The 26,275-nt window shown below is 31.8% G+C and overlaps 1 protein-coding gene across 2 annotated transcripts in view; it reads right to left on the minus strand.

Annotated features, from left to right (window-relative positions):
* Positions 1 to 3,399: 3,399 nt before the first annotated feature.
* LOC118203837 (UPF0462 protein C4orf33 homolog) overlaps positions 3,400 to 26,275 on the minus strand; it is a 61,414-nt gene continuing 38,538 nt past the window's right edge. Inside the window, exons 1-4 of one of the 2 annotated variants that reach the window (XM_085807091.1) lie at positions 18,667 to 19,165; positions 12,099 to 12,289; positions 11,911 to 12,014; positions 3,400 to 3,456 (exon numbers count right to left, since the gene is read on the minus strand). In XM_085807091.1, the coding sequence (XP_085663217.1) occupies positions 3,419 to 3,456; positions 11,911 to 12,014; positions 12,099 to 12,289; positions 18,667 to 18,690 (357 nt within the window). In that variant the 5' untranslated portion in view covers positions 18,691 to 19,165 and the 3' untranslated portion in view covers positions 3,400 to 3,418. Of the gene's footprint in view, positions 3,457 to 11,910; positions 12,015 to 12,098; positions 12,290 to 18,666; positions 19,166 to 26,275 lie in introns of those variants that run through there. The other variant, XM_085807090.1, reaches the window with a different exon arrangement.

Below are 26,275 nucleotides of genomic sequence, written 5' to 3' on the forward strand. Positions count from 1 at the left end.
AAAGAGGGCGCATTTCTGAAAATCTCAAGTGATGGAGATTGTTGTACAGTTGAGCTGAACCGCTACAGGGTAAGGTTTTACTTACTTAGAATTATACTTCATTCCGTGTTGTTCTGGATTTTTTTAAATGTACAAGAACTGTATTTTTATTAACATTGTTGTGCTTTCCTATTTTCTGACATGTATGGCAGAAGTCCAGATGATTCTAAACCTATCAGTTCAGGCTCATTTCACGAATACTGAGGACATTAACAAAAAAATCAAGGAAGAAAAGAAAGGTACTGGATCATAATCTGTTGGGAAAAAATGAAAAATGAGACGCAATGAAGGTATATTTCAACTCGAGGGAAAGTCATTTCTCCTAGAAATAGTGGTTCATAGGAAATACAACTTCAACAAGCAGTGATGCTGAAAAAACTGAAAGTGAATTCTATGATAATGATGAAGAGTATCTATGTAATCTTCATTGAGTTAATAACTGTATGTAATGTTGACAAGAATATGCACTGAAATGAAATTTTTAGAACTATATATTTGTGATATCCCTTTTTTATATTATGCTGTTTTATTTTTTCATGTGTTATAAACATTCTCTTTCATTTGTTAATAAACATTCTCTCACAGGCATTGTCTCTTAAATTTTTATCACTCTAAAATGAGCAATTTAATGACCACTGGGACAATAAATTCCTAGCTCCTAAATTTAAATAATACTGTAACCTAACAGAACTCACATTCTGCTACAGTAATAGCCATAAAAAATCATTTTGAACAGCACATTTAAGAGGGAAAAAAATTAGAAAATAAGTCAAAAAATGAATTTTTGAAATTAAAAAAAAATTTCTGAAAATTTAAAAGTGTGGAGCTGGGCCCCTTTTTCTACAGCCTTTCAATTACTAATTAAAATATTTTATAATATAAAATTCCACAGAATTTTTTTGAAAAGCAGCTAGCCAAATTACACGTCTTACACAATGCACATTTTTTATTCTGATTTTCATGAAAGGTAGTACAGATCCATCAGGAAGTATAGACTGGATTATTAATCTGTTGAATTAGACATTACATTCAACAGTAGTACAGTCTGCAATATTTCTGAATAGGATGTTTAACAAAGTCTTATCTTTACTAACTGAACAAGACTGTTTCATTTCCAGTCTCACAGTAGCCCACTTGAATTCTGTGGTCTATAACAAAGAAATCAACTTATTTCATCATCATACCTCTTTTCCTTTGAATAAAAGCTGCTACTACATCTCTAAATGAAAATTACAACTATTTGCATATCGTTTGGCCTGCATTCTACAAGTATCAAAGTTAAATTCTGTTAGCTTCAAGGCCAAAAAAGTTTTTCACCATTACTTTCTTACTTCAATAGTTTCATTTCCTAATATTTTGTGCTAGAGATAAATTCTTAAATTTATTACTCAATAATTACTAAAATATCGCAACACAGTTTATACATGATAGAATTAAATTTTGTTATAAAAAACTCACCCTGTACTTTGAATGCGTTTATTTATTTATTTTTCAAACTTGTTCTCAATTTATTTACATAATTTGTGTTTTTTAGATATGTAACTTAAAAATTTTTAATGAATTAAAATTTTTATAACAGTTTTTAAGTTTATTGTTCTCAATACAAAATAACTTGCCTTTCTACAGATTATCAAACATTTTTGCTTTGTTTTTTGTGCATTGTCCAGTTAATAAATAATTAAATGGTTTTTTTAACAGTTCTTTGTACTGTTTTTCAATTTTTGATTAGTAATAAATGTTTTAATTTAGTCAATGTGGCTTTGCCATTTCATCTGTTAGGGATATGACTGATGGATGCACATATTTAAATTATGTTGTTGAAAATTTACAATTTTGATTTGAGAGCAATTTCACACTTTTCAGTTCAGAATCAGGCATTTTTTTCGTTTACTTCTCTCTTTTCACAACCCCCTGATGAAGATATAACACAAGGCATAAAATCCTTTTATTATTTTTTTCTATTATAATAATTTTTATTATAATAATAACTCTCTTCTGTCTCACTCACTCACTCACGTACGTACTCACGCAAGCAGAGATCGTGTTCAGTTTAAAAGTAAGCCCAACAAAGAAACAAAACACTAATGGTACATATTTAAAACATATTCTCAACCTATAGGATATGTGGACAATGACATCTTTTCAAATCAGTGAATTTTATTCATGTTTCACCATGTTCATTTAACCTTAGGAAGCTTTTCTTTACCTATACTGTAGATGGTAATAATAATGATCATTTTCCCCTCTTACAAAGTGTGTATATTGTATACATATAAATAATGAAATATACTTCTGAATAGCATAATGAATAACTGTTGATAGTTTTAATATTTTTACAATTAAAATAAATATTAAATAATTTAATTAATTACAGTAATTAATTGCTGAACTCTGCATCCATAACACAACAAAATCTAACTGAAAAACACAAAAGAGAAAGATGATACAAGAAAACAAATAATTTTTTTTAAGGAAAGGATAACTTTTGTAACACAGCAAACCGTGATAATTTCAATGTTATTACCATTATTTATCAAATTTAACATCACAAATACAAAATATTACAGCAATTATTAGAATCAGAAATATAAAGAGACCAACAGCAGACATCAATGCAATATTCAGAAACACAGTGAAAAAAATTATTTTGTTTCAACCTAAACTGCTGAATGCAAAGTATGAAGCGTAATATAAATAAGATACCTAGAATATTAAAATGAAATTTATGAAACTGATAAAAGTGCAACATTAAAAGAAAACTCATTTTTGATGACACATTGTAATTAGCAGACAATTGCTTATTACTTAACAATTTAATATTATTTTTTTAAAAGAGTTACTTTTTAAAATGTAATAAATGTGTTATTCATATAGTTGACCCCCTCATGCATAAATAAATAGAATGTTGAGCACAATTTCATTAACTTATGAATTTGATACAATGACAAATCTATTTTAGAGCCTGTTTATCTTTTGCATACTTCTTACATATGTACTGTTCACTATATATAGCTGAAATGTATTTTCCATATTCAGGTCACTTTTGAAATACAGATCAATTGCAGTCTAGCAAACTTATTTTTAGCACTGGATTCATAAAATTCTGTTACAAATGTAATTATGTTTTATGCCTAATGATCATATACCCACCTTCATTCATATTACTTTCACTTTATACTACAGACTTTTCCCCCATGAAAATTATCAGTTTGCATCATATGCTTCTTTTTCAGCAAGTTCTTTGCCTTACAGATACATATTAAACCAAGATATATATATATATATATATATATATATAAATTAAATAACAAATTTAAATAATATAACTGCAATAGCCATAGTGAATTAAAAGGAACTTACCTCAATGAACAAAAATACTTCATTTGGTATGACTAGCCTTGCAGCTTAATACTTTTTCTGCAATAAAATGATACATTATGTATTAATTAGAAATTTCAGCAAAAATAAATGCACATCATTTATACTATGAAAAGGGAAAAAATTAAATATCTTGAAAAATTTTGAACAAAATTCTCTTTACAACTTTATTAATAGGTTCACAACATCAGCTTATATTTACAAAAGCCTAAAATTAAAATACAAATAAATAAACTATTTGAGATCATGTAGAAGTTTGGTTTTTATTTAATAAAGCAGGATTTAAAAAAAAGTTTTATCACTGAAAAACTGTTCAAATATTTTTCAAGAATTTAAAAAGCATAAAATTACTATATTTAAATCTGATGGTAAATCAGATTGAACAGTAAATTGATGATATAATAACTAAGGAATCATGGAAATGCTATTTGGATTAAGTTTCTTTTTCTGAATGACAAATACTAGTACTCTTTGGTTAGCTGCGCATCGGTCATTTATGTACCAATCTCTTTACTTCACCTCATGAGTAGCTATACAATGATTTCATTACACATAAGCAAGAAGAATGAACATAGTAACTTTTCCTTAGACCAGTGGTTTACTCCATGCACCCCCTTTCACCATTGCTAGATCATCCCCTCATCCCCCCTTCTTTCCAAAACTAGAAAAATACATATTCATTATTTATTTACATGGGCTTTAACGTGTTTTTATAAATTAGACAGAAAGTAGAGAAAATATCGATAAATACCAAATAATGAATAAAGGTAGTTTTTACAATCATAAACTAAAACTAAATATTTAACAGCTAAATAAAAAAATAAGCATATCCCCCTCAAAACTATGAAATTTTCCCCTGGTTGATAGATTTTGCTTTAAACATTTCCAGTTAATTTCTTATTGCATATTCATTTAGAAGGAAAAAAAAGGGATGAAGAATCACTATGGATTATGCAATTTGATAAGTCCCAAATCACAAAATTATGATTAAATTATTCTAAGACCAAGGTATCCATACAGAAAGACTTGAAAAGCATAAAATGTAACTATACTTTACCCCAGCACCGAAATGGCTCTGCAGTGAGGTATTATGCAACGAAACAAAAGGTTTACATACTGGATGCTGGCCAATTCAAATGTCTGCGCATTTCTTTTCTAATAGCTGTTCAGGTAAACTACTATACTATGTCAGCGCCGGTGGTGTAAATAAGGGTATGCAAAGAATGCTGTCGCATAAGGACCAGAAGGCTTAGGATGCCCTTGAAAGTCCTGCCGAACTACATTTACATGTTTAAACTTAAAAGACAGATTCTTTTATAAATACTACATACAAGAATAGAAACCATCTTCTTTCAAGTTTCCATGGGGCATCTGCATCATGTGATGCAGTTAGGTGGCCCTTGGAAGCAGACAAAAAAGCTGAATTGAATATTACATACTCTAAATCTTCAACTGACAAATACAAAGCAGAAAAGATGTATGCTTTTGTTTTGATTGCCCTCCAGAAGAGTGCTTTCAAGTCATTAGTGATAAATAAGTACAGATTTTTGCTTGGGCTTGTTGTGAGAACAAGTTCTGAATTTCTTGAAGTGAGCACATGATAAAGATGGCAAAATTGCGACTCCTAAAGTTCACTAGTATTATCTGAACTCAGCTTTTAGGAAACGATTTTGTATTGCAGCCACGCCATTTTCTCGTAAATACAAAAAGAGTGATTTGGCTGGGGGTAAGGATTACTACTTTTTCTGGGCACTGTAGAACTTACACAAATTCTTGTTGAAAGCTTGGTTATACAATTAATTTATTCATGTAAATCTCATGATAATGGTGTAATCTTAAATAAAAGTTACAAAAAAGACTCAAATTATCTCTCTTCTTTTCTTTTCTGTTCATGTTTCTTACTTCTTTCACAGTTTTCACATTTTTTTTTCAGTTGTCAGGTTTAAATAGTTTATAACTCAGATGTGCATTATTTTCAATACTATTATTTGTGTATATAATCTTATGATATTAAAATCTTGAATATTTAAGCAGTTAATATTTGTATTTAATTTTGTTTTACTTCAATTTACAAGTTTATCACACGTAAGTTTATCTGCACAAATACCATACACATTAATTATTAATTTTCTCCCATTATTTTAAAAGCATTTTGATGTATTAAAGTTTTCATTCCCTTCTCATGAATTCCTTAGCATTAAAATGTAAGAACTGAAAAATGAAACGGTATGGAGATTCAATATCAGCAATACTACACAAGGCCGAAGATAACAAATTTTTCTAAACTAGCAACCTGGCAAGTGGCTTTGAGAGGCAGAACACATTCTGTGTTATAATCTAAAGATCACATTTAAATACATGCGAGCTAATTTGCATTCTGGCTTGGAAACGGAAAGAAAAAGTGACACGAAATGCATAAATCACAAAATATCTAATAAATTAACATAAAGGAATTCTAGAATTTATCTAAATAGAAAGAATAATATAAAATTTATTTAATTTTCTCTTCTCTAATCCTTCTCAAAATGGCCTCAGGCACGGATAAGTATTTGAATTCTGCAGCACAAAATGAATGAATTGATTGCTTAAGTAGCTTAAAATTGCAGGTACCATACTTCAAAGGAAATATCCATTTTGACTGTTCACAAATCCAGTTGCCTGATTTTTTTTCGCGACGTCTGTACATACGAACAGACTAAAGGATGCCTTTTATTTCCAAAAAGAGAGAGTAAAATGGATTTAAAATGGATTCAAAGGGGATTTTTTTCAATGTGCGTGTGTATGTATATAGAACCCTTTACCCAGAATTAATTTTCGCTATCGTTCGTTGTAGTCATATCTTCGCATTGCAGACAAAAAATTTTTCGGCAACATCAAATTAAAAAAAAAAACATAATTTTTGACAAATAACGAAATTTAACTTTTCACGTGGTTTCATGGTTCCTATACTTTTATCTGCCTTATACTTGTTATGAAAAAATATATATATAAAAAGTTTGACTCCCATATGAAAAAACAGAGAACGGGTATTTAATTCAAAATTTGCAAATTTTGATTTCATTTTCAACTTGCCTCAAGGAACCAGTTAATTAATTTAGAATCATTTGGGGAAGTAACGGGTTAATAGAGTGTAAGATCTCTGCAACTGACTGTTAGTGTTAGATCTCTGCAACTGACTGATTTGAGAGGGGGGCAAATAATTTTCATGCACAAACTCTACGACAATTCAACTAAAGTAACTTGGTTCATAAATTGCATTGCCTAACTACAGCAAAGTTCGGACATTTTAAGCAACACAGTTGTACAGTTTTAACAAAATTGTATATAAATTTCACAATTACCGAAATAAGTCAATATATCAATTTTAATAAAAATTAACATTACATGGGAAACTAAGATTAACCACTTTAGCAACAAATCATAATATTGTCTGGCATGAAAATATAATAATAAATGCTACTGGAGATAACTGATGCTTAAATGATGGAAGGTTTTAAAAGATTTTTATAAATATTCATGCTACAAGAATTTACTAGTAGGTTGTACATACATCAACATCTTCAAACAAATAATTACTGCTTATTGTCACATAACATTGAAGAGGCCATTTCAACTTCAAAAAAGTAAGCAGGTACTGTTTCAACAAACAAAAATGTAAGTAAAAGTAGTGAATTTCAGATAAGTACTAATTTTGTAGCAATAAAATGACACAATACTATATAGTATATAGCCACAGCATTAAAAGTCTGAAAGCAATAAATTATTATACACTTTCTATTTTTTTACAAATGACCTTATAGAGATTTTTAAGTTAGTTTTCTGTACCAACTGGCTTAATAGAAGTAATTTGTTCTACAAACCAGTGTACAATGTGTCACTTATAAATTTGTGATTATGAATTTTTAGCTTGACAATAGATGACACTAGATATTATCTGCAAAGAAACCGTGACATCATTTTTGTGCATATGTTTGTTGTTCACCTTTGGTGTTCACGAATATACATTGGATAGAAAAATGCCATCTTTTTACTGTTATTCCCTTGATAAAGTCTGATTTAATATAGACTTATGTATTTTCTTTATGGTGCCTACTTCCCAGGAATACAACAAATCAAAGTAATCGACACACTGAATATTTTGAAAACAAGGGTATGCTTGAATATTAGAAAAGGAAACAATCTGTTGTACGGAAGTTAACAATAAAATAATTAACCAAAGTCGAAATGAGTTTAGAAAATTATACTCCGCAAAAGAAACGAGACTGAGAATTTACACAAACAGCTAATTGAAAGAAATCAACAAACAGAAAAGTTTAGATTCAGAAATTAAAATATGAAATTGACTTTGGAGGAGACTGAAAATGAAGTTACACAACATTAAGAATATTGAGATAAAACTGTATCAACGCAAGGAAGAATACAATGATTTTTGAAAAAGGACTTCAGAATAGTCTAGAATTGTAGTAATACATTAGAATGAAATGGCAAATGTTACATCAACAGAAGAAACAAAAGAAGTGAAGTTACCATCTCTGCAAATTGAAACTCATAAGAAGACATATGTAAATGGTTGGACTTTTGGAGCCAGTATAAAAACCTGATTCACGATACTAGTGGACTGATGAAAACTGAAAAATGTTCATACCTAAAATCCTAATTTAGTGTTAATGCAGTTCCAGTTATGCCTTACGTGATCAGAATTATAATTCAGCAACGGAAATACTGAAAGAACATTCTGGAAGACAAGGTGTAATCATCACTTCGCATATGAATAAACTACTATCTCTTGAACTAAAAGGAAACTTTTCAAATGTTAAACTACTGCATAAACTGTATGATGAATGTGAAGTCATCCAAAGTTGAGACTGATTGAACTTTACTTCTGGAAGTTCTGAATTTAGAATTTAATTGAAGTTGAAAAATGGAAGCAGGATTTGATATAAAAAAATAATTGAATTCTTAAAAAAGTTAATTGCCAAGAAGCTGTAAGTTTGATGAACTGTGGGGGAAAAAAATTCCAGAAACAATAAATTTGTAAACATTAACAACACACAATATCTTATCTGAGTTATAAATTGAAAGTTCTGACTGCTTCAGGTTTGCTAACAACTGGCTACAAATGTATATTTTGTGATGAAGATCGTATGAAGTACACATGTACAGAATTGAACTCCAAAGAGAAATGTAACTTGTTGTGTTCTGGATGTAACCATTTAACAATAACAGAGAATTTTCCTGCAGAAATTGTTGTGGTAAACATCATGAAAGTGTTTGCGTAAATCCTGTATCGGCTATCTCTAGCATAAAAAAAAATAAGGAAACAAAGATTGGCAAAAACTACTCAAAATTCTGATGCTGAAACTGGATCTAATATATTCTTTAAATGGTGCATGCAGTGGCTGAGGTAAAAATAGCAATTGCATTGTGAGGTGTCTTCTTGATAATAGTAGCCATTTTTCTACTATTCAAGAAGATTTACCAAGAAAATTCAAAAATCCAGTGAAAAGAGAAACTATTTTAAATCTGCATATAAAAATGCATTTAAATTTGCTAGTGAAAAGAATGGCAAACACCAATGTGGATAGCAAGCTGAACCTACTCTATGAAATATTAATGACCCTGGAAATTATGTTAGCGCAGCAGTCATAACGAATGTGGACAAATAGATACCAGATTGAGAAATTAAGTCCAAACTCCAAACATTTGGCATTACTTTAACAGAGCCCCAGCGGTGGAGACAGAATAAGTTGTGAGATTTCTGTTTAAATCGACACAGATAATTTGTGGAAAATAGCAAGTGAAGAATTAAAAAGGATAAATAAATTTGACCAATTTATGTGCAATGGGAATATAAACGGAGTTAATTGTAACCCCATTTTAGAAATCCTGAAAATAATTGTAAAAGATCCAGATCGATTTTTAATAATTCTATAAATGTGATACATACACGGAAGTGACAAAAGTCATGGGATACATCCTAATATTTTGTCGGTCCTCCTTTTGCCCGGCGAAGTGCAGCAACTCGACGTGGCATGGACGTCAAGTCGTTGGAAGTCCCCTGCAGGAATATTGAGCCACGCGGCCTCTATAGACATCCATAATTGTGAAAGTGTTGACGGTGCAGGGTTTTGGGCACGAACTGACCTCTCGATAATGTCCCATAAAAATGTTCCATGGGATTCATGTCAGGCGATCTAGATGGCCAGATCATTCGCTGGAATTGTCCAGAATGTTCTTCTAACCAATCGCGAACAATTGTGGCCCGGTGACATGGCGCATTGTTATCCATAAAACTCCCATCGTTGTTTGAGTACGTGAAGTCCATGAATGGCTGTAAGTGATCTCCAAGTAGCTCAAGGTATCCCTTTCCAGTCAATGATCGGTTCAGTTGCACCAGAGGACCGAGTCCATGCCATGTAAAAACAACCCAGACCATTATGGAACCACCACGAGCTTGAACAGTGCCTTGTTGACAACTTGGGTCCATGGTTTCGTGGGGTCTGCGCCACACTCGAACCCTACCATCAGCTCTTACCAACTGAAATCGTGACTCATCTGACCAAGCCACGGTTTCCTATTCGTTTAGGGACATACCGATATGCTCATGAGTCTACGAGAGTCGCTGCACGCAATGTCGTGCTTGTCAGTAAAGGCACTCCAGTCGATCTTCTGCTGGCACAGCCGAAGGAAGACAAATTTCGCCGCACTGTCCTATCGGACATGTTCCTCGTACATCCCACATTGATTTTTGCTGTTATTTGACACAGTGTTCCTTGTCTGTGAACATTGACAACTCTACGCAGACGTCGCTGGTCTCGGTCGTTAACTGCAGGTGGTCGGCCACTGCGCTGTCCATGGTGGGATGTTATGACTGAAATCAGATATTCTCGGCACACTCTTGACACTGTTGATCTCGGAATGTTGAATTCCCTAACGATATCCGAAATGGAATGACCCATGCGTCTAGCTCCAACTACCATTCTGCCTTCAAAGTCTCTTAATTCTTGTCGTGCGGCCATAATCACGTCAAAGCATCTTCACATGAATAACTTGAACACAAATGAAAGCCCTGCCAAAGAACTTCGCATTTATACATTTTCTATGCGATACTACTGCCATCTGTATATTTGCATATTGCTATCCCATGACTTTTGTCACTTCAGTGTATACATACAATTATACACAAATATTTTCAAACAATTTCATAAGCAAAAATATAATTTTCTTAACGTATTACAAATTATGTTTTTACTGCATCATTTCCCAAAGTAACTAGCATTTTTGGCTTTTTTTATTTGATTATGGCAATGCACATTTTGGTATCTGCCAAAAGAAGGGATGCCCTGTGAAGGACTTTTAAGGGAAACTGGCTCGTATAAACATTACACATGGAGAAAACCACAAAAACAAACATGCAGGCCAGTGTCTTCCCTGGGATTAAAAATCCAGACTAAATTAATAACTATTCATCGATTTAATTACTTGGCTGCTGGTCGGCAACATTTTTAGTTTTTCAACATTTTTGCATTTAAGTGAAATTTAGCTTCCTTTCTTGGAATGGGTGACTATGCCATTTATATTTTCCTTTCTCAACAATTTAAAGTTCAGTATGGTCAGCAAGACATTTTAATGTAGACAATGGCTTTTCACTTTAACCTCTAGGAATAGATCAGAACTTGAAGTATGCATATCAGCAGGTGTTGAAGATAAGGAACTGCTAGGAAAAAACAGAACGATACATGGAGTATGAAGAGTTCTGGTCAGCTATGCAGTTATTCTATAAGTTCTTGTATCACAGGGATTGTATCCAATCAAACGGATTCTATGCCCTAAAAGCTTCACGTGTATTTTTGTATATGAAAATAACTATTTTATGGCCTGCATAACTAGGCTATGACAGTTGAAGGATGTTCAGCATTCTTATCAGCGATATAATTAAATGGGTCCATGGAAGCAAGTTGAAACAGATGTAATCAATTTTGCCAATACTGGGCATTTCTATTTTCAATCTTCTCACAGCCCAAAATATGAGTGGTTTGTATTTCTCTACAATTTAACTGTCTAAATTTCATTCTAATTGTCTAATCTGGTGTTATATTTTTACATAGTCCAAGAGTTTTCAATTTAGGTAATCTCTGAATGATAAATTTTATCTAAAACGAAATTTGAGAAAGATGATGATTGAACATTTAACAAATCTGTAAATTCCAGATTTGAGATAGGAAAAAAATCCCAAATTCTGGCTGTACACAGATCACAATTACCTCGGCATGAGCAAGATTCCCTCAGAAAGTTTCTTCATAAAGCACCCTTCACCTTAGTGTGCTGTGCCATAATTAACTAAGAGCACTTTCATAAATCCATATAAATTTCTAAATGAATTCTAAGAAAATTACTGTTTTAGAAAAACAGTTTTATAAACCCCAAAAATTTATATGCATTTTTAAAATAAAAATCCAACCGGAGATTTTAACTACTTTCTGTGCAACTTACCATGATTTTCTACAGCTTCACGCCATACATCAGACAGGGTAAGGGAATGGCCTACATCGAATACGACTGAGAATGAAAGGTACCCAAATTTTACTAACCGATGACTGAAATGCAAAATAACAACATCAATACAGGCTTTATGGAAGCTGTTAAATAAGTAACCAGAAAATCCGAACAAAGAAGCTTACGTGTCTGGTTGCTCAAACTGATTTCTTGGCACCGGATATAAAGCTTCATAATGACGACCATTGCCTGTTCCATTAATAGCGTACGCATTAAAACGACGTATACGAGGAGGGAAGTACGCTTTAGGAATTCTGGCAATACCATACCAGTGGTCACCGGAGATTGATACATCATAACTCATAGGCAGACACTTCTATTTAAAATTCAGCATTTAAGAGACATAAGAAATTTTCTTTACATAGATAAGTTTAAACTAGAAAATTAAAAAAAAAGCAGAAATGATAATAATAAAGTACAGTGGCTTCCAAAAATTAAGCATACAATGCAAATCTGCAATTTCCGAAAATGTAGCTAAATTTAAGTGGCTACTAATCGCTGCAGACATAGTTAGCAGTCTGCAAATATTGTACATTACAGCCATATACTCATTAGGCAGTAACTGAAGGCATTCTGAGGAATTTAAGGAGGTTCATTTATAAATGCCGATAAAGAGTGTTTACAACTAATGGCATTATTAGCTTTATGATTTTCGATGCTATTGCATGTCTCTAAGGTTGAAAAAAGCTATATGGCAGGTAGTATGCAGACGTGCTATAAGATAAAATGAAGCAGATCAGTCAAAGATGTTGCTCTTTTCTTTAGAGTTCATTATTGGTGACTTCTCGAATGTGGAAACAATTCTAAATGCTTGTCTGGATAATTGTGCTCGGTCAACCAAGGTTTGCCACCCTTTCTGAAGATTGCTGTGTTGCACCTGTAGCCAAGCAGAACTGTCATATAACTACCACATTTGTTACATCTATGTTGCAGCAATACTTACACAATATCTGCCAGTACGCTCCACCGAAGGCTTCACATGAAGAGATTGTAAGCCTGACTACCACATTTTTAGGTTCCATTAACCATCCAAACCAGAAGGGTAAGATTAAAGTTGTGCCATCACTATTTCAAATTTCAATTGGACTGTCTCAGATTGATGAAACATCCTGTTCATGGACAAATCAAGATTCACCCTGGAATCAGATGATAAGAAGGTAAGGGTCTGGACAGAATGAGACACATGAAATCAGACCCAGAACATCACGCATTCAGAGATGACCGCATCGGGATGTGAGCTGGTACTTCAGAGGGATATCACACCCAGCTGCACATCTTTAGAGAGTTTTACGACAGCTGCACGATATCCGGATGAAGTCTGTTGCTACATTTGTTTTTGCAATCCAACCATATGTTGCTACAAAATCATTCTTGCCATTGTGAGACAGTGCTGCACCAGTTGGTCCTAATTTCCTCCTTACAGTAGCTAATGTCTCCCTGCATTGACACATCATTAATGAGCATCTGAACAGCAAAGGCATTTCTTGTATGGAGTGGCTACAGTATTCTCCTGACCTTAAATTTATTAAAATCTTTGGGATACCCTCAGGCATGCTGTGTCTTCAATTCTACCTCCTCCAGCCAATCTCAAACAACTGGAAACTATTGCCATAACAGAGGAATGCCATTACAAGTACCTCTGAAACTTTAACACCTCATTGAAAGCATCGGCAATCACCGTAAATTTTGCATGAAGATTTTGGGTAGTCACATACCTTATTAATGCAAGTTTTATTTACTTGTTTTTAGTTTAAACCAGAGCTTACTAACCTTTTTCTTGCTACCAAACCAAACCCTTCACATTTATATTTACTTGTTTTTAGCTTTAAACCAGGAATTCCTAATGTTTTTCTTGCAATCAAATAACACCTTTACATTTTCCTCTATAATATATATCTTACAACGTAACAATACGAAGAACTGCACATACGTAACTTAAATTACAAACTAAGAATATGAAAAACACTTTTGGAAAAAAAAAAAAAAAAAAAAAAAAAAAAAAAAAAAAAAGGTTAATTAGGTTTATGTTTTATTATTCTTTATTCTTATTATTTTTAATTTTACAAATATAAACAAGTTGTCAGATACAAAATTACAGATTCTAATTGCACAAATGTTTGATTTTCATTAATGTGATGGCTGTGCTTGACGTATTGATACAAGTTTTTGAATATTTGGCACAAAATTCCTTAATGTAATTCTTAAACTACCTTGTCCAGAAATATTCAACCTGTTTCTTGGTTTTTATGATAATTTATTGGTTTGACTAAAACCTGTTTCCAATTGGTAAGAAGAGGGAAAAGCCAATAATTTTCGTGCAGTAACAATTTTTGGTTTGGGTTTAAAAATTCCAAAACTTAGCATACCCATGTTTTTTGAATCAGACTTCACTTATTTGTAGAATTAAGCTTTATATCAAAAACAGTTAATTATTAATTTTATTAATATGTATCATCTAATCACATGTTAAAAATTAAATCCTGATTATGCTGATGAATTGCCAATACATATTTGGCTATCCATGCCTTAATAATCCAGACCTCCTTTAAAATTTCATCAAACCCCAGAAGTGTATATCGAACCTGCAGGGAAACTCTGCTTATACATTAATTTAACATAAAAATATTTAATTCTTTATCATCACTCATACTGCTTGGTTTCTTTCATGCATAAGCACATTTTCAGACTACATCCGAAATTTAGTGTTGATCAAAAGCTTTATTTTTCCAATTTTGTTGATTTTACTATAGCATGCTTAACTTTTAGAAGCTAATGTAGTTGCCTTAGGTCTTTCTAACAGTTAAGAGTAGCTAAGCTAATTATTAACATTATTAGCAATTATATTAGTGAAGAACATGTTCGTTAATTAGTTTTTTAGTTTCTGATTTTACCATCGCATGCTTAACTTTTGGAAGCTAATGTCTTTCCAAAATTTAGAAAGTAGCTATAAAATCGTAAGAATATCTTCAGAAATTGGTTTTTTAGTTATCTTCAGAAAGATAGATTTTTACATAATGATGCTACATTTTCAACCATTTAAAAGTTCATTTGCATGTTACTGTAAAACAGGATTATATACTTTTAAGATGTATTACAAACAGATGCGATTCCATAAAAATTTAAACAAGCAGTGAACATACATAAAATCTAAGTTCTAATAAAAATCCCACAACTATCATAATGACCATAAATACATTTCAGTCTAGTCAACCTAGCGCAGTTATATAATAAAAATACATTTTGTATTTAAAAAAAACCAATATTGAAGCTGAAAGGTTACTTTTCATACAGAATATTAAATCTGAGTGTTGATTTAAAATGGAACACGTTCAAGTTCTACAAGGAGATACCATATCAGCACTGCTTAAACTTCTTTTCCTTCATGACCCATTTTAACATCAATATTTTTTGTGACCCCAAACATTATATAAAATAAAGCTATAAAAATGAATATTTTTTCAAAATACTTATAACAAACATACATATGAAAAGAAGTAGTTTTAGGATTTGTTTCAAGTATGCACAAATTAGTGAAAGAAAATCATGTTTTAATGAGACAAATGCGCTTGTGTTTTTCTACATAACAAATTATATGTTGGTAACACTTATTGCTGCTTGATATAAAGCAGCTTCAATGTTTTCCCTTATTTAATGATATTTGGATTTACTAAGCATTAAAACCAAAAATGAAATTTTACACGTGTTTACTGAATGGTAGAAGAGTATCTGCCATTTCAGAAACTGAAGGAAATTCATTTCTAGTCCGATCTACAATTCGCACAAGGAGTTTTGAGGAAATTCAAATTTTGAATTCTTGGATACCTGAACAAATTCCTCTTGGGCTTTATATGGCGAGGGCTTAATCTCATCAATATTTTGAATCCAAGTTAACTTCTTTAAATCAAGAACAGATGCAAAAAATTTGTAAAACTTCATGAAGGCTTCTAAGTGATCCATAATTATTTTTGCAATTACAGTTTTACAATCATATTTTTCAGCTATAAAACACAAAGTGTGATATAAATGCCAAACTAAAACATATTAAAGTTTCACAACAAGGAACACAGATCTTGTGTTTGAAAAGGCAAAATTAACGAGCTTTCGACAGCTAATCATAGTTGGGAATTTAATCACAATTTTGTTTTCGAGAGTGCAAAAATAATCCAGAAAATTTCTTTCATTGGTGAATTGGAATTTCTTGAAGCTATTCATATTCAGTAGCCAAATTATACATTCAATTATAATTAAATTATAATTTAAATGCCTTTTTCTGATTACTAGTTCCTGCTTGAACAGACTTTGTAGCTAAGACACAATAACACGCCAAATAAATACTAATTCAGAAGTCAAACAAGAAAAATCTGCGTTATATTTTCAAAATTTTCACAGGACTAGTTTCGATGGTTTTACCGAACCACCATCCTCAGCTGCAAAACCGTAAATTTCTTATTCAGTTACTAACATAAAAAAATTTTTTAGGCATTGCTACACAAGTCATTATGCAAGTTGTCATGTTTCGATAAACATGGGGGGATAACAGAAAGTATAATAAATAATGATTTGCTGGGTTGGCATCAGATGAATGATGTATCTATTTGGAATGTTTTAGGTTGAGATACACAGCAACGGAAACAAATTACTGATTGTGCAATTTTATGCTAAAATGATTGTGTCTTCAGTAACAAGGTATTTTATTTAGTATCGAAGTGAAATTAAGAATCTGGACTCTCCAGATGTTTTATTATGTGCGGAGGGGGAAATTAAATGCACATGCATAAAAGCCAAAGAAAAAGACAGTTGTTGGTAGTTTTGAGGTCCGGATTTTAGACCATTCCGGATAATGGATGTCTGGATTTCGGACTGTGTACTGTAATATAGTTCGGCATTTGGCAATTTTATAATTGCACTATACAGAAAATGTAATATATTAAATTAAAGATAACAAAGGGATTGCAAACAATGTTTCTTTAAATTCATGTAGCTAAGTTAAATTTTCACCATACTTATATTTTGCTTTGTGATCCTATTTGGGTTTGTGACCCATAGTTTAAGAAATGAAATGCTGCCTTAGATTATGATATAAAATTATAAAAGTATACAACATTAATAACATTTCTTCTGCCAGAAAGAAGTGATACTAGGTGCTGCTCATGCCTGAAATAAAATTAAAAATGGATAAAAGTTAAGGTTATGTAAATAAAATGATTAAGCACAGATTTGGAAAAGCCAATACTTTTAAAACAGCTCTTTAAAAGTCTATAAAAATGAACACGGTGAAACAAATTTAGAACTAAAACAAAAGAAATAAATAAATTTGCCCTACATTTTAATCCTTTAGTAACTCTCTACTATTCCTCTAGGAAACAATTTTTTTTTTCTTTTCAAATCTTCAGAAATGAATTTTTACAGACAAAAAAATCAAAATAAGTATTGATACTTTATTTCTGATGATAGCACAAAAAGCCACAGTCAGAGGAAAATTGGCGTAGTCTCACTGGCGCGGCCAATGTGAAAAAAGGTGATGGTAGTACCTTTTCCCTAATTGATCATTGTTTATGAAAGTACAGGGGTACCCCAACATAAAACCAAAGGTTCATGGCACTTGTATGAAGTTCAGAATCAGTACCATGAAGAATATAACCTTAATGCTTGTATGAAAGTCTTATTTTCGTGAATAATCTCAGATTTCTTTAAAGTGCAAGCATCTTTATGACAAGGCTTTGTTATGAAACTGTTGGGGGTTGAGGGACATGAAAACTCCCTGTTTTTATGCTATGTAGTAAAGAATACCAAACTGTTATGATTTTGTGATGAAATTAACATCATTAGTAGATTCACCATTAGTTAATCTTTCGTTTTTTTGGGGGGAAGGGGGCTATCATAAAATCTACTCTACCCTCTTTTTCTTTCAAAGAGTTTGTTCTTTTTTGCAGCATGATTCTTACAGTTACCATTAGTACTTAATCTGCTTTAAACCATAAACAACAAATAAAGAAGTGGTGCAATTCAACACACAGCGAAACACAAAAGAATGAGTTAAGTTCTAAATTAGGAAGCCGAAGCCTGATTGTTAGGTACAGAATATAAAAAAAATGAATTGAAAGTCATAGTGGCCTTAAGATAGTGCAGGCAATAAAGCATGGTTTGAAAAAGAAAGCAAGCAAAATAATAATAATAATGATGATGATGATGAAAATGAAGAATACTAAACGTCACAAAATGCAGTTAAAAATCGAGAACAATGACATTTTGCATGCATTTTAAATACTTGTTAGAATTATTCAGTAAACATAAGTATATACCATAGACACCACTTAATGTGATAATGTTTGTCCATGACTATTTTCATAACATTAAGTAATGAGCAAAATGTAAATAGAATTAATTTACTATAGTATAAATAAATATGAATAGAAACATATCAATACATTCACAGCATTTTTAATTAGGGGGATGTCATTAGTAGTGTTTGCCGGCATTTGTTAAGCAAAAGTTCATTTATGAGCCGTTCATATACATAATGTGAATAAATGTTCCTGGAAATTATTTTATCAACACTGTATCCCTGATTTTAACACTTGTAGGGCAATTTTATCTCAGCATTTGTAAGAAATTCACTAATTTCCTTATCTTCTTCAGAAAGTTTATTATATGATGAGCTTGGATTTGTTTCAGAAAAGGACTGGCATATACCTTCTTCTGCCACTGATGCAGCATTTTAAATTTTTGCGGTGTTGCGGTGTCCACAATGCATGCTCTCTACTCCAGGCTAACTGCAGGCGACAGTGAGTTGCAGTAAGTGGAACACATCTGACAGGTCTGCGAGCATATAGACCAATCTGCCCTAAGCGTCTGTACATGGTCTGCCTTGAAATTGTCATACCAGTGGCTGAAGAGAGCTGACGAGACAGGTCTGAGGCTGTGCTCCGCCTGTTTCTTTTGGCAGTAGCTGCCGAATACCGGTCCTCATTCGGCGTTGTAACTCTGGGGCGACCTGTGCTGTAACGTCTACTCACATTACCATCATCTTGGAATTGTTGCCAAAGCCTGGAGATGACACTCTGGGCAATTCCAAGTTCGTCTGATACTTCCAGTTGGGTACGCCCACATTCCAGACGGCCGATAATTCTATCACGTAAAAAATCATCCAAATGCGTCCTTTGTGTCATAACTATTCGATTATTCCACTGATATACTTATAATGCGCATGCGAAAAATTTTACTTCTTTGCCTGTATTCCTTATATATCACTCTCTTACACTCTCGTCATTGTGACGTACCATCGGTGTCATCTGGTTACTTCCTGAAATTTGCATATGATTCTTGAAGATGTGTGTAGTGATTTTACAGGTGATATATTTATTTTAGAGTTCAATTTCCGCGTGACTCTGAATTATCCTTAATTTAAGAACATGAGTGTAATACAAACATGTTACAATTATAATTTTTTTTTTTAAGTGACGAGTTTGAACCATTCATTTTTTCAAAAACATCTAATTCATTTTTGAAAGTCGTAATTTATATTGAATAAAATCAGATTTCTGCTCTGCTAAAATAATTATTTTTCAATTGTAATAATCTGTATAAACCACCTCCTCATAAGAGCCATCACTTCTGCACATGCTAATATGGTTTTAATATCTTTGCAAAGGTTTGAAAATAGACAACCTCTGCATTTTAAGAAACTAATGATTTTGATAGAATCTTAAAGCACAGGACTGACTTTTTGGAGAATTCTTTTTTGGCTATGACTGCTTTTTGATGGATTAGGCAATGAGCAAAAATATGTTGATTACCATCAGCTTTACCTTTCGATGAAAACGAAGTCTCATTTATCATTGCCCCAGCACCAAGTGTACAGAAATCTGTGTAACTATTCCATTGTAAACTTTTATTTATGAAAAAAATAATCAATTTTCATCTTCTTCTGTGCATTCCCAAAGGTTGGCAAAATAATAATTCATCATGTATACTTCCTTCATACACAGTTCTTACATAAACTAAAAATTGTGCCAAGGTAGAAATATCACTTGTTTCATCTGAGTGTTATGCAAACTTTGGACTGTTCTTAAGTCCTAATCTTCAGATAAGTTGCTGCAATTGATGGTTACTAATTTCAGAAATTCTTCTGGATATAGCATCATTTGATAAAGAAATTTTATGAATTTAGTGACAATATGATTTTACAAACAATTTCTAACAGTTTTATTGCAACTAACTGGTAACACAAGATTTTCTCCTATTGTGTTCGCTTTTTATTTTTGCAATTAAAAAAGAAGTTTCATATGCTTTCAGTAAATTTTCTTCATTGACAGCAATAAATTTCTCAAAACAGTGCTTTTAATGGAAACTGGCTTGTATACACATTACACATGGGAAAACCATGAAAACAGCCATGCAACCAGCCTGCTCATCAGGGATTCGAGCCCCGAACCAAACTACCAGTGTTCAGCGACTTTAAAACTGTTGTTTCATACATTACATATTTCCCACCATTATGATTAATTTAAAAAAATCCAAATGACAGAATAGAATTTTTTTTTTCTTTTTTGTTAAATTAAACCCCACTTTCTGTGTACTACAACCTTCTAACAAGGGATTTTCTGCAGTATCTTCTCAATTTTGACCTTTTCTGTTAAAATTCAGCCATTAACCACTTGCACTACGACTAAGCTTCACGGTTCCGGTGCCATGCACTACTATATAACAAGTGGTAAAATGTCTCATTTACGCCGCGCCTGCTAGTGCAATCGAGAGCTGTAACTCGTTTTTAGGCGACGTGTGCACCACGTTATTTTCATTTTTGCGATAAATGCCTACCGACGTGGTGGTCACGTCGCTCGCGGTTTGAGACAAAAGCATCTCGACGTGCATAGCACGTCTTTTTAGCGCAAATGTTTAAAGGAGGAAAAATTTCCCGAAAATATTAACATCCTAATCAAATATATATACACACACACAAAATGCATCATAATTATTAGGCTTTACTGAAATTTAATTTCATTTAAATCCTTACCTTAGAAATTTTCTAGAATCTGAATTTTTTTTTTTTTTTTACATATAAAAATTAAGTTCTTTAAAAGAAAATTTCAGGTCAGGTTGGCTTAAGGACACTTTTCAAAAATATAAGGAACTTAATTTCGAAAACAGAAATTTCATAATTCAAGAGTGCATTACACTTGGAAAAATTTGCCTGATATTCAGTTGGAAACTTAGCATAAATAAAATTATAAAAGGGGGAAAAAAAAAGAAAGAAAAGAAAGAACACATCATTAGAAATCCCCATTTTTACATTTTAAAAATAAGCTTAAAAATGGCCTACCATAAAAAGAAATGTACTATTTACTCTTCTTGGCATAAATAATGCCTTCAATTTATGAATTTATTTTATTTAATGAGCCAATTTTTAACTGTTCCTGATTATTGTTTCTCTTTACAATGCAGGTGAAAATTTGAAAAGCCTGTTAAGTTATGATTTACTTGTCAATGACTAACAAACGATTTTACAAAAAAGCACTAATTCAGAAGCTGCATCTGTACAAGGATAACAGAATACATAAATAAAAAAGTTTGAGATTAGCATTTCACAACAGAGGTGATTGTAGCTGGCTTCTTATAGAAAAAACATTATATGCATGTTCCCAAATATGAATAAACTATCATTTTCCTGCAAAATAGAGATAATTATACCTGACTTTTAATAATAGAAACATTATACACTAATTCATGGATACTAATAAAATACCTTACCAACAAATTACAAATATCCTGCTACTACATTTGGCCATTATGTGCAACTTTGCACAGCCTTATATATATATATATATATATATAAAAAAAAAAAAAAACTAGAAATACTAAAGAATCAGTTTTCTTCCTTTTTTTTTTCACTTCATATATAACTTTTTTTCACTTAGAGCTATACAACTATTTTAAACACTGAAAATGGAAGGCCTGCTATTTTGAATGCATTCCGTTTGAACAATGAGATGACAGGGAAAAAAAAGGTCTCTTAATTATCACTGAAATAAAGAACAGAATAAGTAACTGGACTCAAACTTCATAACAGTAAGAGAAAAGATTATACAGTCAAAAGTCATTAATTTGGACACCCAAAACCCGGACCTCAAAGTTAAAATCTTTCTGCGCATGCGCATAGCCGTTTACGCGTGCGCGCAAGATTGTTACGACTGCGCATATGCGTCAGCGCAAGCGCAGAATACGTTTTCGTGTGCGCGTTTAATGTATAACAGACAGTATAAGCTAAAATTATCTATTCCAGTTAATGTTGATGATTGCGTTGTTCCTTAACCTTCGAATTCGATCCGGCTTATTATTTTTTGCAGACTGTAAGAGCAATTTTATAAACGTAAGCTTGAACTTTCGATTATGTCAAATAGAATTTCCGATGCTGGAGCTCCCAAAGGATCTACAAAACGAAAGTGTGTTTCAATGTCCATCAAACAAAAAGTGGATAAAGGCATATCCTTTGTTCATCTAACCGTTCCGAAATCTGTTTATCAATTTCACGCTGCTCTGCGGGGGGGGGGGGGTGATGCTAAAGCAAAGTTTAAAGAAATTAAACTTTTAGCTGTAGTAGCAATAAAAGCTCCCTGAGATATGTTGTGCAGACATTGAAGACAATAAAGGATTTTGAACTTAACCAATTTATTAACAATATAATAAAGAATAAAAACACAGAAATTAAATGTCAACAATATTAGAGTCTTAGGAAAAATATAATATAATCATCATTCATCAAATATTTTTACCTGGTCTCCAAAACACTGGCATTCTATACAAACAAAAATGTCCTAAACAGTAATTATGCGGCCTAAAAATAAAGCTGGCTACACATTTAATAAGTCCATAATCAATGGTCAAGAAAAACACCTGAAAATTTAAATGAAGTTCTTGAAAGCACTTAAAACAGGCCTAACCCCGTTTGCACAAGGAGTCGCCGCTCATGTATTTTAATTCCGCCTTCATTGAAGAAACATGGATGCCGCCCAAGGCAGTCACTCACATGGTAGCCTCTGGAACCAAAGAACTTTATTCTGGAACCATCATCTCGCAAACCAGAACCAATGCACTTTAATCACCGGACTGCATGCATCCTTCTGAAGAGGCTGGAAACCGCTCACTCAAATGCCGGGAACGAAACACTTTCGTATTTACGTATTTTTATCAATTATTGTTCATTGAACGGGAGTTGGTTTGTTCCCCTTGAAAAGTCAACTAATTTCTGATCAATGACAATGATCACGTTTTTAATTTTTCCTTTTACAATTGAAATTTTATTCTTCATGATGATTTAACTCCAGTCGCCGTTAAAACATTATTAACATTTTACTTTCAAATTACCTCAAAACATCTTTCAAAATATAACTTACCAGTATGGATTCACACTTTAAAAAAAATTCTACTTTAATTAAACTTAGGAGATAATATAATCAATTAATCAATACTATTTAGGAAATAAATTTATATATATATGTATATATATAATAGAATTCGTCTTCTTTTAAGTTTTTAAGGGCCATCTTCCTATATGATGTAGTGACGCAGTTCCGTATATGATGCAGAAAAGGGGCCCTTGGAAGCACATGAAACAGTTAAATTCAGTGTTTGCAAAAGTTAATATTCCATCATTCGAATATGAAATGGTAACTACCCCAGTTCAGGCATAGGAGTCAGCAGAAAATAGGAAAAGTTCCTTTGTATTTCTTAGTCTCTTACCTGAAAATTATTAAAGGCAACCCCCTGAATGAAAGGTTTCTCCCTTTGCAATCCCAACTCTAAAAGGGAGTGGAAGTGGAAATTAATTGTAACTATTTATTATAATGTAATTATTTTATATATTAATTCATTTCTATATAATTCATTATTATGATTGAATAATTAATAGACAAATTTTATATGTATAAATAAAGAAGTAACTAGGCAGGATTCTAGTACTTAATTTTGAATGACCTTTGAAAGTTAAGGGAAACGTGGTATAGCATTTGCAGTTCGAAATTTTCATAATATGTCATTCTGAAGCGTTTAATTTTGTATATTGAATCTGTTACTAGCACTTCCATTAAACCCAAATCCAAAAATCAGGACTAATATTAAGCTTGAAATTGCATTTATTAATGTGAATGATTTTTTACAATTTAATATAACATGTATTGCATTGGTTCACTATAAACAGCGTATCACTTTTCAAATTGTTGCCACCAAATAATTTCACCCTGCATTATTTTTAAAGAAATTAAATAAGGAAGAATCTGCATAAATGTATGTATATTTCTCACACTGTGACAAAACGTTACCTAGAATGTTTGAATGTATGGTTCTCACAATGCAAAAAACGACGATGCAGTTGCTCCAAGACGCAGGGTATAGGGACGGAAAATTTTTAGATTTAGAAGTATGGAACATTCCAAAATGGCGGATAATTTTTTTAAAAATCTTTTTTAGACTAATAATCTGGAGAGGTAGATCATTTGTAAGTATCAATTGCTAACTCCAGAATTTATGCTTTCCTTTCTTAAGGACACAAAATCATTGACGAATCATTGACGTAAGTTGAGCAGTCGTGGCACGAAAGGACTTTGCCCCACACACATGTCGAAATGGTGTCCTCGTCCAGGAAACGCAAAGAATTTATGACACCACATCTAGAAAAAGAGAGATTTCCCGTTTCTTAGGGATTTTTGAATGAATTCAAAGCAAGAGAAGAAAGAGGCAAGTTTTATGCAACAGGCTAAGAACACAAAGTTTCATTCTGGTTGCTTAAACATTAAGCGGCAAATATTCCAGTTAAATTTTTTTATTAAAATTTATCGAAATTCATGACTTCTTCACTCGTGGGGAGAAGAAATGGAATGGATGAATATTTTTACTTGAAATAATGAGTAAATCAATATTTATCCAATTTTTCATATCAAAATTTTCGAAATATTCTCACATTGCAGATAAAGTTCAGGTTAAGAATTCTTTAAAATTCCCAAACGAGAATCAAATCTGAAGGCATAGAACTCCTAAAATATATCTTATTTACTAAGCATATTTTAAAGCTTGGGGATTTATATGATTTGCTTTAGGAAAGAGAACTGCTGTGTTTCTTAGCATGTAAACTACCCATCTACCAAAAATTAACACTAATCTGTAAAAGATAATTCTGAAGATATTAAATTTGTTTCAAAAGAAATATTTTAATTTCCCTTCGTTTGAAAAAATACAATAAATTACAATTCATTTTAACAACGTGAAACATTTAATCGTAGAATTCAGCAATGCACAATAATTTGTATGTTATTTAAGCGGAACTGAATTGAATTATTATATAAAAGTAAAGCAGTCAAGGAATATTTGCCTAAGGGGAAGAACACCTTCGTGGAGTACTTTCTAAACGTTATTTGAAATGAAACTTTAACATTTACACTTTTGCTTTTATTTTATTTTAATTTTTATTCTACTTTCACTTTCCACAGCATTCAGTATGTGAAATCATCAATAATCATATAATAATGATAATGAAAATGACATCATACAACTAAAAGTATATACTACTTCCCAAATTTCGATAAATTAATTACTGAAAATATTAAGCATATCAATGGCAGCGTTGACCTAATAGTTTTAAATTGCATTTCAACATCTGAAAGAACATGAATTACATTGCAATTTTCACTACACAGACGAATGGAATATTTCAGAAAAGAATTCTCCCCCTTTATTACAATATTTCAATAATTTTCACAATAAAAAAATTTAGTTAAAAATGTTTTAGTAGTAAATGATGCAATTTTCACTCATAAAATCTCTTTTAGCATTATTCTCTTTCATTTTTTTCTAATAGATAAATAGGTTCCGTTTATTTATGTGCCAATACATTATATCTATGTTTCATATTTTTGTCATTAATAAATTAATGTTTAAGTTAAAAAATTATACAGCTTAATTTATAAGCAATTTAAAAACTGGAAATCTGAGGTCATTAATTTCTGAAACACAAATAGTTGTTTTAAGACGTAAATAAAAAAGATAACAATAATCAAAAATATCAATGCTCCTAAAATATATCGTGATTTTTGCTTTTTGATCCACCTGGGGTAAAAAAAACCTATTTTCATTAAATGATGTTTTGTGCATTTCTCTAAGAAGTGTGCAAAACTCGTTTCGTACAATTTTATTTTTATTAATTATGAAGAAACATTACACTTGTTTCTTAAACAAGTATTTATGTATACTAATTTTAGAATCTATGCGACAGAGTGTAAATACTCATCTTCAAATATTCATTAGTGTCAAT

Source organism: Stegodyphus dumicola, chromosome X1, assembly GCF_044657685.1.
Source record: "Stegodyphus dumicola isolate Sdum_Otavi_A_Nest chromosome X1, ASM4465768v1".
NCBI classification, from domain to species: domain Eukaryota; kingdom Metazoa; phylum Arthropoda; class Arachnida; order Araneae; family Eresidae; genus Stegodyphus; species Stegodyphus dumicola.